Source organism: Carettochelys insculpta, chromosome 19 (assembly GCF_033958435.1).
Source record: "Carettochelys insculpta isolate YL-2023 chromosome 19, ASM3395843v1, whole genome shotgun sequence".
Classification (NCBI taxonomy): Eukaryota; Metazoa; Chordata; order Testudines; family Carettochelyidae; genus Carettochelys; species Carettochelys insculpta.
In genome coordinates this window covers 9,868,726-9,884,976 of record NC_134155.1, presented here as the reverse complement: position 1 = coordinate 9,884,976, position 16,251 = coordinate 9,868,726, and the positions used below count along the sequence as shown (strand labels likewise).

Here is a 16,251-nt window from a genome sequence, read left to right as displayed (position 1 = left end):
CTGGAGGCTGAGTGGCTAAGTCAGTGTGTGAATACATGATTCCACGATCGGTAGGTATTACAAACTCCTGTACTTGAGTCCCTCCCTCCTTTCTCGTTTTGTTCTGACATGGCCCTCCAATATGGGTTCATTCCCTATACAAATGCAGCCAGCCAAGAGGGTTACTCCCTGCAGGGAAATAAAAATATGTGTTCTTTCATTTACATTTTCCTCAAGAGCTGCTTCAAAGAGAAACTAAAAGTTGTTAGTGCAGTTGAAGAGTGTTGCATTCTTCTAACAGAAAAAGAGGAAAACAATGCAGTTTACCACTGAAAACCCAGGGCTGATTTGAAACCTACATACTTCAATGGTATGGGTTTGTTTCCCCTTTTGTTTTAAGTTTTTGGATGTTATCTAGGTTTAAAATTTCAGGTTGATTCTCATATTTACAGGGACTTGGGTAACATATTTATTGTGAGAAGTTCAGCTTTGTTGCAACTTCTGAATGATTTCTTTTAACTGAGGGCCAAATTTGGGGGTTCATGTAACCTGTGTTTCTACCACAGCAATTTGATTTGAAACATAGTATCACAAGAGTGAATTCACCCGGTGCAAAGTAATGGCATGACACCGATGCGCTACTGAAAGTCAGACTCACCTGACGCTAGCTCTTCTGCACAATGGTGAATGTCACCCATAATGAGGTGATGGTCCGATCTCATCTTTATAATTCAGAATCCTTCTGTTACCCTGTCTTGCTGTCTGTCCACTAGCATGTAGTCATCCTGCATTCTTATTGTTGTGCTGTGTTAATCACCCCTTTAAGTAATTCATTGCAGATGATCAACATATCCACTAGGTACAATGGTTATGCAGTTAAGCACTAGCATTTACTGATAATTAATTGTTTCATTTCTTCTTTGCTTTTCCACAAAAGGAAGAAATAAATGTTTTTAGACATAATCGTTTGTTTTTTCTCGGCACGTCAGATAGACAGGCATGTTTGAAATGGTGTGGCTCTTTTAAAAACCTGCAAATGAGAGCTGACACCATTGGATTGTTCTGTTATTCCTATTATAAAACCTGTAAATGCAGAAAGCTGCATGTCTATCTTCTTTTATCAGATAAATAATTCCTGCTTAAACCTGCATTTCTGCCTTGTAGATGGGGTGGAAAGGAGCAACTTGTTTCCTAGTTTGAACATGTTGTAATGTTGGTGGGCTTTCCGGTGGAGTTATGCATATTAACTCTAATCTCCTGAAAATTCCCCTTCTCTTCTAGTTACTTGCAGCAAGACTTGAAAAAAATCAAAACTGAAATCCTCCATTGCAGTATTCACTAATGAGATACTAATGATGAAGATGTTTGTGGAGCTCAAACAATTAATGACTTGTAGAACTGGACTGGACATTTCATTGTGCTGGGCAAAACTGGTCCCCTGTGGTGTGCTGCTCTAATAACACCAATAATTACTTAACACAGTTGTGAGTCCCTAGCTTCATAGGATATCACGTTTAGTCCGTTAGCCACAAAAAAATTTAGTTGCGTCTGCAGACCTCTGTGAGGAAGTATCAAGCAGAGCAATTTAGAAGACAAATAACGGGACTGGTTTGAATAAGATGATTCAAGATGCTACATACTTGAAGTACTGAATAAAATAGCTTTCTGAACAAAAATGCAAAGGGAAATCTTTGGATGTTAATGGAACAGAATAGTCAGATGTTGCGACTCCTATGGTATTTTGAAACCATTCCGAGTTGTAATTTACCTAAGCAGAGGTATCAGGGGGAAGCATTCAACAGTATTAAAATTACTCTGTGTTCCTAAACCAATCAACCGGTAGGTGCTTAAACCTCACTAGGTCACTCTAATCACTGACAGACCCATTGAGATACAGCATTCTGTGAATTTATGAATAAGCAAACACCCTGAACAACTTCAAGGGCACTGCTTTTCAAAATGTAGTTTGTTCACTTACTCTGGCTAGCACCATTTAGTTTAACTATTTGCTAATATGATGTTTTCTAACAAATGTACTGTGCGTTAAAGCAATGAAAGGTTTAGTAATAGACAACTTCTCTACAGCAACATGCCAGATGCAGAATCTTGACAAGAATCAAAGACTATGTCTATGCTGGCAATTGAGTGACAAAAGGTTGTCATTCAGAGCTGTTGAACTTTAAAAAGACACAAGATGGGGTACAACAAGTGCCAGTTTCAATGGCGTGACCAACAGCGCAAAGCTTCTGGTTGGCGTACAAATATTTTGTCAGCAAAGAAGCCAACAAAGAGTGGCTATGCTGCCCAACTGTTAACGACATGGCTGGGCTCCTGAAAGATGTGTAGTGTAGACAAAGCCAAAGAATGGGAATGAAGAAACAGGCTAGTGTCCATTGGCAAGGTTTGGACTGCATTCCTTCATAACCAGAACCTCTGGGTTTGCAGCAGGCTGGATTCTCAGTTTGCAGAGCTCATGGAAGTTAGGAGAGCCGTGTCAGTTTGTCAGCTGAGTGTCTCCCCCAGGGTCTGCATCTGTGAACGAGATATTTACTTTCCCTGTGCAGCTGGTTTACTAATGCAAAACTATGTAAAATAAAGTAGACAGTTGTGAGCTTATTTATCTCTGTCCTTCCACTATCATTTTGGCTTGATTTAAAGTACCAGTTGCAGTGAACTTTGAGTGCAGCATTCATTTCTGTTCATGTATAGGTTGAATCTTTCCTAGTCCCACACACCATGGTCCGGCAATACCCGTGGTCTTGACACGACTTCAGTTAGCTGAATGTCCACTTATCATGGGTGAGGCCAAGTTTCCTGCGGTCCCTTGAAGTTTGTTTCCAGCCACCAGTCCTGCCTCTCAGTGTTCTGTGCTGTTGTTTAGCTCTAATTCACCCCTACGTGTCTTCCAAGAGCCCAGTCAGCAGTGGAAGTGTTGGCAATTCTTCGAGACAATATTGACCTCCTGTGGTTTGGCAGATTCTCTCAGCGGTGTCCAATAGGAATTCAAAGATCACCACGCTTGTGGTTGTCATCTTTCCATATGTGACGCGTTATATCATACACAATTTTATAGAGCCAGGCACTCCCAGCTCCCCTCCCTGCCAATAAAGGCCCTCCCCCTCTTTCTCCCTCCCAGAATCAGGCACCCACAGCCCACCCACCCTTGTCTTCTCCCATTCTAATTCAATGCCAGCAACTCGCATGGGGCCATCATGTGCATCACACACCAAGTGGAGGAACACATGCACATACTGAGCGAACGATGCTCCCCACATGCGGCTTCTGGAGGGAACCACATTTAAAGGCTCCAAGAACCACAGGTTAGCCACCCCTGTATTCCTCACAGCGTAATGTCCTGAATGGCAAACGTATTGGACACCCCTGCTCTACTTCAGCACCAGTCAGGTCCTGAGGGTGCTGGACAAGGTTCAAGCTGCATTTTCGTGCATTAAAAATATATTATTCCAATATCAAAGCCCAGAAGACACTCTTGGTACTAATTTGGAGGTTAGGTTTAGTGTAGTGTTTTATCAGGAGCCTTCATGTTTTCTTTTGACAGATTTTGATATTTATTTATGCATTGAGTGCTTGAAAGAAACACAGTGGTGTGTTGAGGGTTTTTTTTTTCCTTTTTTTAAAGGAAAGATGGGTGAAAAAATCAATATGCAGAGCTGTAGCTAGCTGCCAAAATTCTTTAGTGTGAAATGTCTCAGATAGCCTGGACCCAACAGAGTAAATACAGTGTATAGCTGGCGGGCAGACAGCATGCATCAAACAACCTTAAACTGGCCCAAATCCATAGCGCCTTTGAAGCAGCAGTAGAGAAAAGATGAGTGATCAGATCAGAGGTCTTAAACTTTAATAGTTTCTTAAAGGCCTCAGGATGTCCTGATGAGGTATTTGAGGAAGTAATTCAGGAAGAAAGGGACAAATAACTACCTCCAAATCTTGGCTGACCCTTAGGGTTCACTGTGTCAACATGCTGAAAGGATAAGCCTGGACTTGCTTTGATCCAAGAAGCACTTACTATACAGACAGCTTCCCTGCCAGAGCAAAGCCAGTCTCTTTTGACCCTTTATAAATAACAGACGAGTAAATTTCTTGTTTGCTCAGAGGCAAACGTAAATAGAAAGTGCTGGTACATGTTTGTGAAATCATTAATTTTTTTATTCTCGCTGTGAGTGGCCTTGGGTAAATGAGGAATCATTTTCTCTTCCTTTTTGAATGTTTGTTCTTTGTCGCTTAATCAATCAACCCTAATGGAGAAGTCTCTTGGAATTTAAGAGGAACTGAAACCAATAAGGTTCCACAGAATTGTAATAGGATTCTGTATAGTTTACTCCAAACCCCCTATAAAAAGTAACAGAGAATTATTTCTGTTCTTTAGGTTTTTGAGCCATCTGGTAGTAAGGAAATAGCTGTCTATAAAATTCTGTAGGATGTATCCAAAAATTTATAGGAAGAACAAAACGCTCTTAAATATCTGGTATTTTGTTTCATACCTGCAATACTTCGAAGGTTTCCATAAGGACACAATAGAAAGTGTATGTGTGTATATGTGTTTGTAGAAGTGTGCATTATTATTTATAATTATTTCTATTTCTGTAGCTTCCAGGAGCTGTAGTCCTGGACAGGAGCTCATTGTGCATGTGTGTGTGAACGGTGACAAAAATCCAAACTGCCCATGAAAGGAAACCTTGCTGTTTTAACGTCATCACAATTTTCCTTATCCTTTCCTTCTTTCTCTCTTTTCATAACTAGGATTTGGCTTCGTAACTTTTGAAAATGAAGACGTGGTGGAAAAAGTCTGTGAGATTCATTTTCATGAAATCAATAATAAAATGGTAAGTTTTCTTCCCAATATGCATGTCAGCAGTAGAGAAATCCCACCATTTATCACAAAAACATGCTGTGCCCAGCTGGTCCTTTGGGGATATGATCTCCATAAAATTAATTGTGTTTTTAGACATCCTGTGTCTGTTGTTTGTCTTCATAGTGGGGAGAGCACTGGGTTATGAATTTCACTTATTTAGCTCTTATTTTGCTCACTAACTTGAGGGCGCATAAGGAGGCTTTCGTTACTCAGGTAACTAATAATTGTTATACTGGGTCACATTGGTGATCTGTCTGTAGCAGTGTTCTGTCTTGGCCAGAACCAGAACCAGATGTTTCAGGAGAAGGTACACTTAGACCAAAGGCTATCTATAGGTTTGCAAAGGTGTATCAGAGAGCAAGAATTTGGCTCAGCAGCCGCAGGAGTGAAGATGATCCGTATCAGGCTACTTGATTATTCTCAAATGCTGTGGTCTTCTACGTTCCTGTCTCTTCTCCTAACCATCCCACTTCCCACAAGCTCTCCTCTATAACACTGTGGTGTTGGGAAGAGGAATAGAATGGTATTTAAGGCCAGTAGAAGGGCTTTTCAACAAATGGAAACTGCCTTGAGTGGCTGCTTCAGAATAAGCTCATTCTTCCATAATTCTGATCAGTAATTCTGATCAATATGTAATTCTGATCAATATCCCTGCTCCACTGCTGATTGTTCTGTAGCTGCCCACCAGAGGGAACCAAAAAGATTCACTGTGCACTGCTGTCAGCATGCTGCCATGTAGCCTCATGTGCTTTCGAAAGCATCTCCCAATGGAGTTGTTCCAGTGCAGGAGCAAGAGGACTCCTGAAGATCTTGTAAGGACCACTCTTCTCTTCGGCAGAGGGTTGCTCTGGCAGTAAAGCCACCTAGCCAGATGGAAGAACAAACCATTTGTATTTCAATCAATGCAATAACTTTGATATTTTCAGTTAAAATATTCCTTTCCCTTTGTCAAAACACCCCTTGCTTCTCAAACATGTATTCAGATGTGCATTGTATAGTGGTCTGATATGTGTTCGCAGACTTTAAATTCAATAATAGAGCTTTTAGTGTGGATAAGATCAAAGCAATCTCCTTAGCATATGCGAGAGGCCTGATTCAATATTTGACTTGCTAATTTCTCCCAGGGCACTGAAATAATATTCTTCATATTGTTCCTCACTGCAATATGCATCCGAAATGAAAATAACAGCTCCTTAGCATGCTATACGTTGCGATGTCAAGCTCAGACTTTACAGGTGAGGGCTGCGCCGAGAGGTGAAGGCTCTTACTTTGGGTCTGTTAACTTTAATGTGCTTTGTGTCTCCTGTAGGTTGCCTTTCTTAGACTGGTTTATTCAGAATTTTTTCTTTTTGCCAGTTACATTTTAGCATTTCCCGGTAGCCACTGGTGACGCTTAGAAATGCAGAGTGAAACAAATATGGGCTGAAATAACTTCCACTCCCCCACCCACACACACATGCTTCTTCTTTTTATATATTAATTAAATGCTGTTCATCCTAATAAGCCATCTGATTAATTGATTTTCTTTTTTACAAAAGAGTAAAGGTGTTTGTAAAAGTGTTAAACAAGGGTAAAACTTGTCAGTTAGTGAAGAAAAAATAGTCTTTTCATATCCCCTTCTGCGGGGCTTGCTTTATTTCCAAAAATCTCAAACTGAAAACTACAACAAATCTGTCTTATCCTGTGATATCAAATCAGTCATGTAATAGACCGGAGCTTAGAAATCCTTTCCCTGCCAATGCATCTTTGCGCTTGATCATGGATATTTTTATGTCCATGGTGTCCAACCAGTTCTGAAGCTATTTGTTATAGTGAATTAGCCACATTATTCTGAAAATGTATTTATTGTTCAAGCTAACTAGTCACTTTCAACCATCCAAATAGCCCTCATGTGGCTAGTGGCTAGCATGTTGGACACCACAGTTTTATTTAAGGAAAACCTTAATTGGGATTGAGGACAAACGGGTGCAGGGCAAACAGAAGCATAAAAAGTAATTCTTATATAGCACTTTTCATCAGTAGATCTCAAAGCACTTTATGAAGGAGGTTGGGAAGTCTCTTACTCCCCCTGCCATTATTTTTAAACTGAGCAATGAAGAGGCAAAGTGACCTGCCCAAGGTCACCCCACTGGTCAGTGACCAATCTGGGATGAGAACCCTGTTCTTGTGATGCCTTACACTCTAACCAGTAGGCAACACTGTCTGCTGAGTAACAGCTGTAAAGATTCAATGAGAACACTTAAAGTGATCTTTAAATCTTGAGAGTATGGTGATTATTCCTTGTAAGAGCACATCAACAGGAGCTTTCTAACCTGCATGGCAGAACAGTACCTCTCACCGTGTTGCTACTTAAAACCAAAAAGTGTATGTGTGTATATGTATGTAGTATATAGACTAGCATGGCTACCTCTCTGTGACTACTTAGTTTCCTTCACAGCCTCTCACGAAGGTTTTTGTCAAAAGGTTTTCAGACGTTTAAATAAATAAGGTCAACCCATTTTCCCTTATTTACTGTTTTGGTGATCCACTCAGTGAATCCCAATGGATGAGAGATGCACTCTTTTCTGTTACACAAATTCCTGCTGCGTTATTCTTAATGTCACATTCATGTAGGCGTTTTATTGTTCTCTTTTATTATTATCCACCAGCAATGGATGGAATGTGAAATTTACAGCCAGGCAGAAAAAGTCTGGGAGATGACTTCAGTTATTTCACACTATGTGGTTTTTCTTTGATTCAGATTCTTACCTGATGTAAATTAGCATCACTTTGTGGCCTCTGGCGAGCCACTTAGCGTAATACAGATGTGGGATCAAAAGGAAATGCAAAGTAGAGTCCAACTTAACTTCAGCAACATCACATTGGCAGGACAAAATGAGTGAGCAGCAACCCAAGACACTTCATTTGATGTATTCATAATGGAATGCCATGTTGGTGGCAGAATCTCAGACAAATTGCACCTTTCTTTCGCTGCACGGGACAGGTGGATGTTAAAAAGCACTCAACCTTGGCCTAATTCTGCTGTCATTGAAGTCACTATTGACTCCCTTGGAAACAATTTTAGGGTGTCATCGAATTTTGAAGGGATAGAGTTAAGTCGACACAAAACACATCTGAAAATTCCATTCTTTCAAATGTGTTGCAAAATTTCCTGTAGACATTTCCAGATCTGAAGTGGGTCTTTCCCATGAAAGCTAGCCACCTAATAAATTATTTTGTTAGTCTTTAAAGTGCTCTAGGACGGCTTTTTGGTTTGTGCAGATACAGACTCGCACAGCTACGTTTCTGTGGAAGCAGTAGAGCGTTCCTGTCTGTCACAGGTTCTCTCTCTCTCTCTCTCTCTCTCACACTCACACACACAAAAACCATGCACTGATGGTTGGCTCGGCCAGTTTACAAGTGCAAGGCATTGCTTGGGAGGCAGCACCTGAACTTCTCAGTTCCTGCTCTTGTTTAGTAGCTTCTCAGTACCGTTGGGGGATTGTACAATACACAGTTCTCCATGGGTGTGATGTTGGTGTTCCCTTTCCACCTGGCTTGAGTGGGGACTAGGGAACAGTTTTCAGCTGGCTCTTAGCTTTCCACTACAGGGCTCCTTTTGGCTTTGGTGGCTCTGCAGCCCTGGCATCATGGGGAAGGCTCGGTGGCTTTCCACACCTCTTACGGACGTTCCTTCCAAGGAGTACTTGGTTTGTGTGTTCTCAGGTTCCTTTGCCCAGTGTGGTGACCCCAGAAATTTAGCTCTGTATTCCTATTGGGATCTGGGGTGTGGGCAGGCTTAAGGCTAAAGGATACCCTGAAGTCTATGGGAAGGATCCACTGAGCTTGGGGACAAATACAGAGAAAATGGGGCAGGCTTGATGATCAATGGCCTAAAATGAGGGAATCAGTTTGGGGCACTGAGCAGAGGGTCCTGGGCAGCGCCCACTGCTCCTCAAAAGCATCAAGGGAGCTAGCGGATGGCAGGCAGAGGAATTCTGCCTGGATGCAGGAATGGAATTAGGCCCCATAGTTACAGGCCCCTTCTTCAGCCAACCTCTGCTCCCTGGTTTTATAAACGGCCACCTGGGCCATAGGTAGGAGGAGGTTTAGGTCTGTATTCTGCAATGTGCATCTAATGGTCAGGCAATGGGCAGCCAGGCCTAGCAATCAGGGCCAGAGTTGGCAGTCATGAGACGGACTACAGGAGGTCAGAGGCAGGAGACAAACTGGAGAGCAGAACCACAAGTCAGATGCCAGGAGTTATACCAGGTCTGGATGCCAGGGAGCAGCAACAGGACAGAGACCATTTGTTCGGACGGCTTCCTGGTCCTGCTGCAGACTTAGGCAGAGCAAGTGGGCCAGTCGGCCTCTCTGGGATTCTGCTTATCGGATATCAAAGGCAGAACCTCAACCCAGGTGTGGTCTTCATGGGTCCCACTTAAGCAACTGGTAGCTATTTGTCCCCTCTACTTCCATGTATTCAGAGGATATCTGGCCAGTTCCTCCCTTCCCAACATGTTCTGATCTCCTTTTCTGGCATTGCTGAGCTAGACTCTCCTTCAGTGCTGCTGTTGCCATATTTACTGGGCCTGTAATCCTATAAGGCTGAGGTATGTTTTCACTAGGTAGCAGATCGACCCGGTCAGGGTCAACCTTCTGGGGTTTGATGTCACATGGCTAGCAGAGACATGCGAAATCGACCTGTTGGGGTCAACAGTCGACCCCGTACTCCTCAGCGTCAACAAAGAGTAGGAGAGGTCGTCAGGAGAGTTTCTCCCATTGGCCTTCCTCAGTGAGGACAACCAGGTAAGTCGATCATAGATAAGTCAATTCTAGCTACACAATTGCCATAGCTAGAATTGCATATCTACAATCGACTTTAAGGTCTAGTGTAGACCTCGCCTGAGAGACCCTACGCAACATTAGTCTTAACACCAGTTCCTCCGCTTGGGCAAGAGAGAGGCACAAACAGACCCCCTGGTGGTGCTGAGATGTTCGCTGAGCCCTGCCCCAGAAGGCAATTCAAGGAAGGCCATGGGAGGGGGAGGGGAGTTTTTCAGTGCAGCAGCCCAGAGTCTCTAGTTCACCAACGGCTCATTTCAGCCAGCGTCTGGTTCGGCTGTGAAATTTTACCCAGCTATTTGTCCACATGCCGTGTAAGAGGAGTGGGTGGGAGACCTGCTAAAGGACACTTCAGGAATCTCAGGGGAAGGGCCTGGTACGATGAAGGTGGGGTGGGTGAAAACATCACTGGAGCTTTGCATTGAGAAGGGGATGAAAAGGTCTTGGCTCTTGTGGTTCAGTGGCGTGGATGATTACAATGAATCTTTGCCAAACATGTCATACCTACTCCGAGCACGATACAAAGACCATGATGCTCCCAGCAGTTTTGGGTTCTTGGTTTGGTTTTTTTTTTTGGTCACTTCTTTCACTGAACTAATTTTTAAAAGCTGCCCACAAGACAGTAGATGATGCAGGAGGTGTACACAGGACTGACTCATGGCATTGCTGATGTGCCTGTGGATGAATGAGCAAGTCCACAAAGAAGAGAGGGCCTGCGTGGGGGTGGGAAGCAGAGCGGGTGCAGGCGCCTAGTGCTGACGTGTGGCTGAGACATGGATCACGACTCGGGAAAGTGCATAACTTGAGCAGCTAGAAATCCGTCCTGGGATGATCACTGTGCCACCCGCCGGTACGTGTTTGTGTGTTATAGGTTCCCCCTGCGTGCAAATTTGCAGAGGATACAAGTAGTTGCAGGCCACAAACACTCCCCCACCACCAAAAAAACCCAAAAGAGCCTGGTCTGTTAGGCTCTAGCTGTAACAACACCAGCTTTTCGTTCTGGAGATACCCTGCTCTGTCAGCAAAGAGAGCAGCCGTCACGACTACACTTGAGGATTTAACAATGAAAGTTCATAACGTTGGGCACTCTCTCTTTCCCATCTTCAACAAACTGTCATTCCACAGAGTGAGAAAACCAAGGTAACTTGGCTACTGTTGTTTGTGAGCCTATTTCTAGCTTCGCTTCTCACTTGTAAGCTAATTTTAGCTCATCCATTCTGCCTCTGTTGCCATTTATAAAGCTGAGAATGTCAGACGCAATAGTAAATGGGCTGCATGAAAGCGAAAAAGAAAATGCCAGCGAGGCATTTAATAAATGAAACTCTGAATTTATGTGGGAGTAAGATTATCGCCAAACATTTTAAAAAATCCAAGAATATGCTTTTCCTACATGAGCAGTCTATTTTGCAAATAGAAATGGAGCGTGTTGTCTGTGTTGCATGGGGGCAGGGGGTATGTAGGATAAAGTCGTGCTCTTTAAAATTGATTTTTCACTGGGATGTAGAATGCAGTAGATATTAGTATTTATCATTTATATTGTAGTAGTTTTGACCACATCAGGGCCCCATTACACCTAGTGCTGTGCAGCCAGAGAATAAACAGTCCTTGGCCCAAGTGATTTATGTGCTAAATGTTAGACCAGGTGGATCAGGGTGGGAAGGGGGTGAGGGGTTGGCTAACAAAAATGATAGGATGCTTTAGCATTGATGAATAGATGCATTAGCTCATGAATTTCTTTCAAACTTCTGTTTATCCTTCATATGCCCATAAAGTATAAGAGAATTTAGCACATTTGAAAACTGGCCCTGGTTTGTCAGCTCTGGAGGTCCTACTTCCCCCAGCCCCTTATATCCAGGTTGAACCTCTCTAGTCCAGCACCCTCAGGACCTGATGGGTGCCAGACCGGAGAATTTGCCGGACCACAGGAGACCAATATTGTCTAGCAGCATTACTAACTCTTCCACTGCTTACTGGGCTCTTAGAAGGCATTCAAGGGTAAATTACAGCTAAATAATAGCACAGAACACTGAGAGCTAGGGCTGGTGGCTGTAAACTAACTTTATGGGACCACAGGAAATTTGGCCACACCCATGATTAGTGGTCATCCAACCAACTAAAATCATGCCGGATTACAAATGTTGCTGGATGGTAGATCTGGATTAGAGAGGTTCAAATTGTAATATTTTCAGCAAAGACAGCATCTTAGATTAGCATGTCCACACTGCCCACCCCTGTTTACACCCTGACCATAGATGTACCTGCCTCTAGGGATTAATCATTAGTTCAGCGAGAAAGGCCCAACTGGTGCTCAGAGTCTGTGTTCATACCACAGAGAGATTGTCTCACGCTGTGGATGTTTTTTCCGCTAGGGATTTGATATGCAGTCAATGGAAGGACTCTGACTTGTATGGGTTTTGGATTAAGACTGAAGTACTGAATTGGGGCTTCGCCGTTCACTCATACATAGGAGCCAGTGGTGTTGGTAACTTCCTCTCTAAAGAGGAATAGATTAAAAATGACAAGCTAAAAGTTAGCTATGCAGTCCCTGAAATCGAGCCACCAAACTGGTGGTCAAACTAGTTGACAAAGTGAGTACCACCTGAGTCCCTAACCACAATAACATCTACAAGGCCAAAAGACAGCATGCACGCACGCACAGAGTTTACGCAGAAATTTAAAGGTGCCATGAAATCCTTCCAAAGAATTGCAGGAAAAACTCTATAAGCCATCCCAGGGCCATGCTTCCCAAGGGCCACAAACAGGGAAACCCAGGCAGACCCATTGTATTAGGCCACAGCACTCTTCCTGAAATAAAATCAAGACTCTCTCAGAAACAATCTTCAAAGCACTCTTTGCATAAAGGGCCAGCTTGCTCCAAGAGACGACTGACTTCCTCCCGAAACTATCCTCCTCCTCCTCAACTCCATCGTTGAACTTGGGAGGTTACCTCCTTATGCACCAGCAGCTCTCGTCGTGACAGTCCTGCTCTCTTCTTGACATATTCACAAGATAATGTACAGTGCTGAAAAGTCCACCCACGCTCATCCATTTCAACTTTGCCCACAACTTTACGTTTAGCAGCAAACATTTTGTCCGAACTGGGGCAACAGCCCTGGGTGTTCAGATGGCTTCCCAATATGTCAGCCTTATCGTGTACACCATAGAGAGAGAATTCCTGGATAGATGCGCCATGAAATCAGTGATATACTGAAATACCTACAATGATCTTTTCATCCTCTGAACAGAAAGCGTAAATAACCTCATTGACAAAGGGAAGCAGCCGAGCTGGCTTTTATATTCAAATTCGGCACATTAACACATGGTTTAAACCGGGACAGGGAACTTTCTGAGTCACTGTAGGGGCTCGTCTGCATACTTGGCTTAATCTAATTCTTGACCTCACCCCCACCCCTCCACTCTCTGATTTGCTCACCTTGATTATCTTTTTCTGATTTGTGCTCCTTGCTTACTGTTTTTGGTTCCCTGTGCCTTAAATATTGAGTCTGTTCTGGTCTGGCTATGGTCTGAAGAAGTGGGTCTGTCCCATGAAAGCTCATCTAATAAACTATTTCGCTAGTCTTTAAAGTGCTACTTGACTGCTTTTTGTTCTCATAGACTTGGAATACTGTAATTAGCTTCAGTAATGGAACTCTACAAATGATTGTGTATAAGTAACCCACAGAGCTTTACCTCCAAAGATACACCATCCACACCAAAAAAATCTGTTACCCACACTGAGGGCAGGTCTATATTACAAAAGAAATTCAATCTAAGGGTACATTTACACTTACTGGGAGATCAACCCTTGATCAATCAGTCCTTAATTTCTTGCACCTAACAGGGACGCACAAAATCAAACTATCAGGGCTCGACAGTCAACCCCTGTACTCCTCATTATCGTGAGGAGTAAGGGAGATCAATGGGACAGATTCTGGAATTGCGTATCTAGGGGTTGATTTTCACGTCTAGAGTAGACCTGCTCTGAGATACGTAACTCCAGCTGTGAGAATTCTGAAGCTGGAGTCAACTTACCTGAAGTTGAATTTCTGGCACAGCAGCAGAGTGGGAGGCCTGTGGGAGAAACCCTCAGGGTTTGATGTAGCTTGTTGCTACTAGGTGCACTAAATTGAATCCCAGAAGGTTGACCACCTAATGTAGACAAGCCCTACAGTTGTTGAATACCACAGAGTTTGCTTCAGAGAGAAATTCCAGGATACGTATTCAAACACTCTTAACCACTTTTGCTAAATAAGGACACTCCTTATGACAAGCATATCGCATCATGGAAAGAGCCACCCAAATGCCCTGGGCAAAGCTGAGTCAATAAAGGGGAAAAATAGCCGTTGACCAAACACTCCTACTTGTCACCTGTCACTCCACCTTTGACCCAGTGTACTCTGTAAACTGTGCACTTATGCAGCCACTTGGGAGAGATTCAGAGGCTGCCGAGATGATTAGCAGAGAGCTCAGAGCTGGATTTGTGGCTTCTCCTGGTGGTGCACATCTGCACGGCTTGGTGCACATAAATTTTATTCCACACATAGGTGGAAAGATTAGCAGGAATATTGCCTGGAAACCCGTACAAGGTATTGTCAAACGACTACATCCATGTTTGATGGGGACCACGTTCTGAAAAAATCTGTGTGAAACCTCCTACTTTCACCTTCAACCAACCTCCCCACTTTCATGTCACACCAACTCAGAGTGGTCCCAGAACAACAGATGCCAAATGTGCAGACATCCCTCCACTGCTACAATGATCAGTAGACCCACAACACACCTCTCAGGGTTCTGGAGACCTGTACATGCCTATCACAACATGTCAAATACCTCATCCAGTGCCCTAAAAGCCTCAGCAACAATTATGTGGGTGAAGCCAGACAATTGCTATGCTCTCGAATGAACTTGCACAGAAAAATGATAAAATATCCAAACACCACAGAGCCCCGAGGGAAACTCTTTTCACAATGCATTCACTCCATATCTGATCGGTAGGGCTCCAGGAGACCTGGCACAGCACCTTCAAAATGCAAGTCTGGGAACTTAAATTATGGATCCCAAACACCATGGGCTAATTTTGTAGCTCATTAACACAATTTATAGCACACACCTACTTGCTTATCCTTAGAGGCCTGCTTCAGACTCCTTTTCCATAACACTCTCTTAATGCTTGCTATATTTCAAGTGGCCTACAGCATGTTGCCCCTTATGCTTAAGAATCCATCCCAGTTTATGTTTAGCTCAGACACTGATTTCCTTTCCCGGACCTAGAGAAGAGTGGCTGTGTAACTTCAAAGCTTGTCCCTTAAATGAACCTCACGTGTTCTTATAAAAGATGATATGTCCCCTTTCTTGTCTTTCTGCTATCACTGGACCGATCTGCAGGCAGCCTACTTTGTAACTGCCCAACTCGAGGTTAAAAGCTTTGTGTGTTATCTGCAACTGCCCGCTCAGGCTCCCTTTTTCAAAGCTCTGGTCTGTTTAGTAGGTGTAGCAGAATAGCATGGTCTGAGTCCCCAGCTGAATTCTGGGTTCTATTGTATATAGACGTAGAAAGCAGCAGGGACTGCCTCTAAAAGCTTTCAATAACAATAGCCAAGGCAGTGAAGGAATTCCATCTAGAACACCAAACCATTCCATCTCCTCCTCACTCACCTCCCAAGCAGTGAGTGGCATGCAGAAAGCAGCTGTCTGCTTTGAGCAGCATGTGGGGGTGAGACAGGCAGGGAGTTTGCCTGAAGTTTGTTTTGGGCCATAGGATGATGGCTGGACAGATCTGGCAGTTCAGTGGGCTGCATCAGACCGCCGGGCCATATTTTGCTAGCACTGATCTAGAATTACTTCCTCCCAGTCCAGTGTACCATCTAGTAAACAACACTGCCTCTCTTGCAAGTGTCTCACTACTGCTCTTCACTCTGTTCTTTTTCTTCCCCACTGCCCTGTAGTTCTAAGTGCATTTTAATCACGAGGAATGTAAAAAAAATGGTAAGTCTTATTGTAGGTGACAGTGTGCCCCAGGCTGCTCTGGAGTTGAGTGCAATGTGGAAAGGCAGGTGTTCTGAGCACATTGTGAAAAATTGGCTCTTTATAGGGTTTGTTTTTAAGGAAAACGTACCTGATGGGCTTGCCATCACTGCACATGCTTTCTTCAAGAAGCGGTTGGTGATTTCACGTGGCCATGAGGTTGAAGCTGGGCTGTAACCATGGCTGGGCCAATTGACATGCATAACGGGGCATTTTAAAGGCCCACAGGTTGAAGGGAAGCAGCCAATGGAAAGTTTTAGCTCAGATAAGTGGTAATGACTAGGACAGGAGGAGCTCTATTTCTGTATGTATGTAAATATTTTCTGCTTTTGAGCACTCTTGCATCTTCCCTGTTTAATGCCTCAATAATGACCCTGTCCTTTTCTATTGCCTTTTGTAGGCACATCTCAAAGCACACACGCTTGTTATGCTCAGCAGCACTCTGCAAGATAGGTACGATTACCTCCGTTTAAACATGGGTAAACTGAGTCACAAAAAGATTTCTGCAATTAGGTCATGTATCAAATTGGGAACAGAGCCAGGAATTAAAC

At 43.4% G+C, this 16,251-nt stretch overlaps 1 protein-coding gene across 17 annotated transcripts in view; it reads left to right on the top strand.

The window, feature by feature from the left end:
* MSI2 (musashi RNA binding protein 2) overlaps nucleotides 1-16,251 on the top strand; it is a 467,665-nt gene that overhangs the window by 350,375 nt on the left and 101,039 nt on the right. For all 17 annotated transcript variants that reach the window (XR_012648120.1, XR_012648119.1, XM_075013754.1 and 14 more), the window contains exon 9: nucleotides 4,741-4,823. Coding sequence is in view for 15 of the 17 variants with exons in the window: in XM_075013754.1 (XP_074869855.1) it covers nucleotides 4,741-4,823 (83 nt within the window). In the remaining 2 variants the exon portion in view is untranslated. The remainder of the gene's footprint in view (nucleotides 1-4,740; nucleotides 4,824-16,251) is intronic.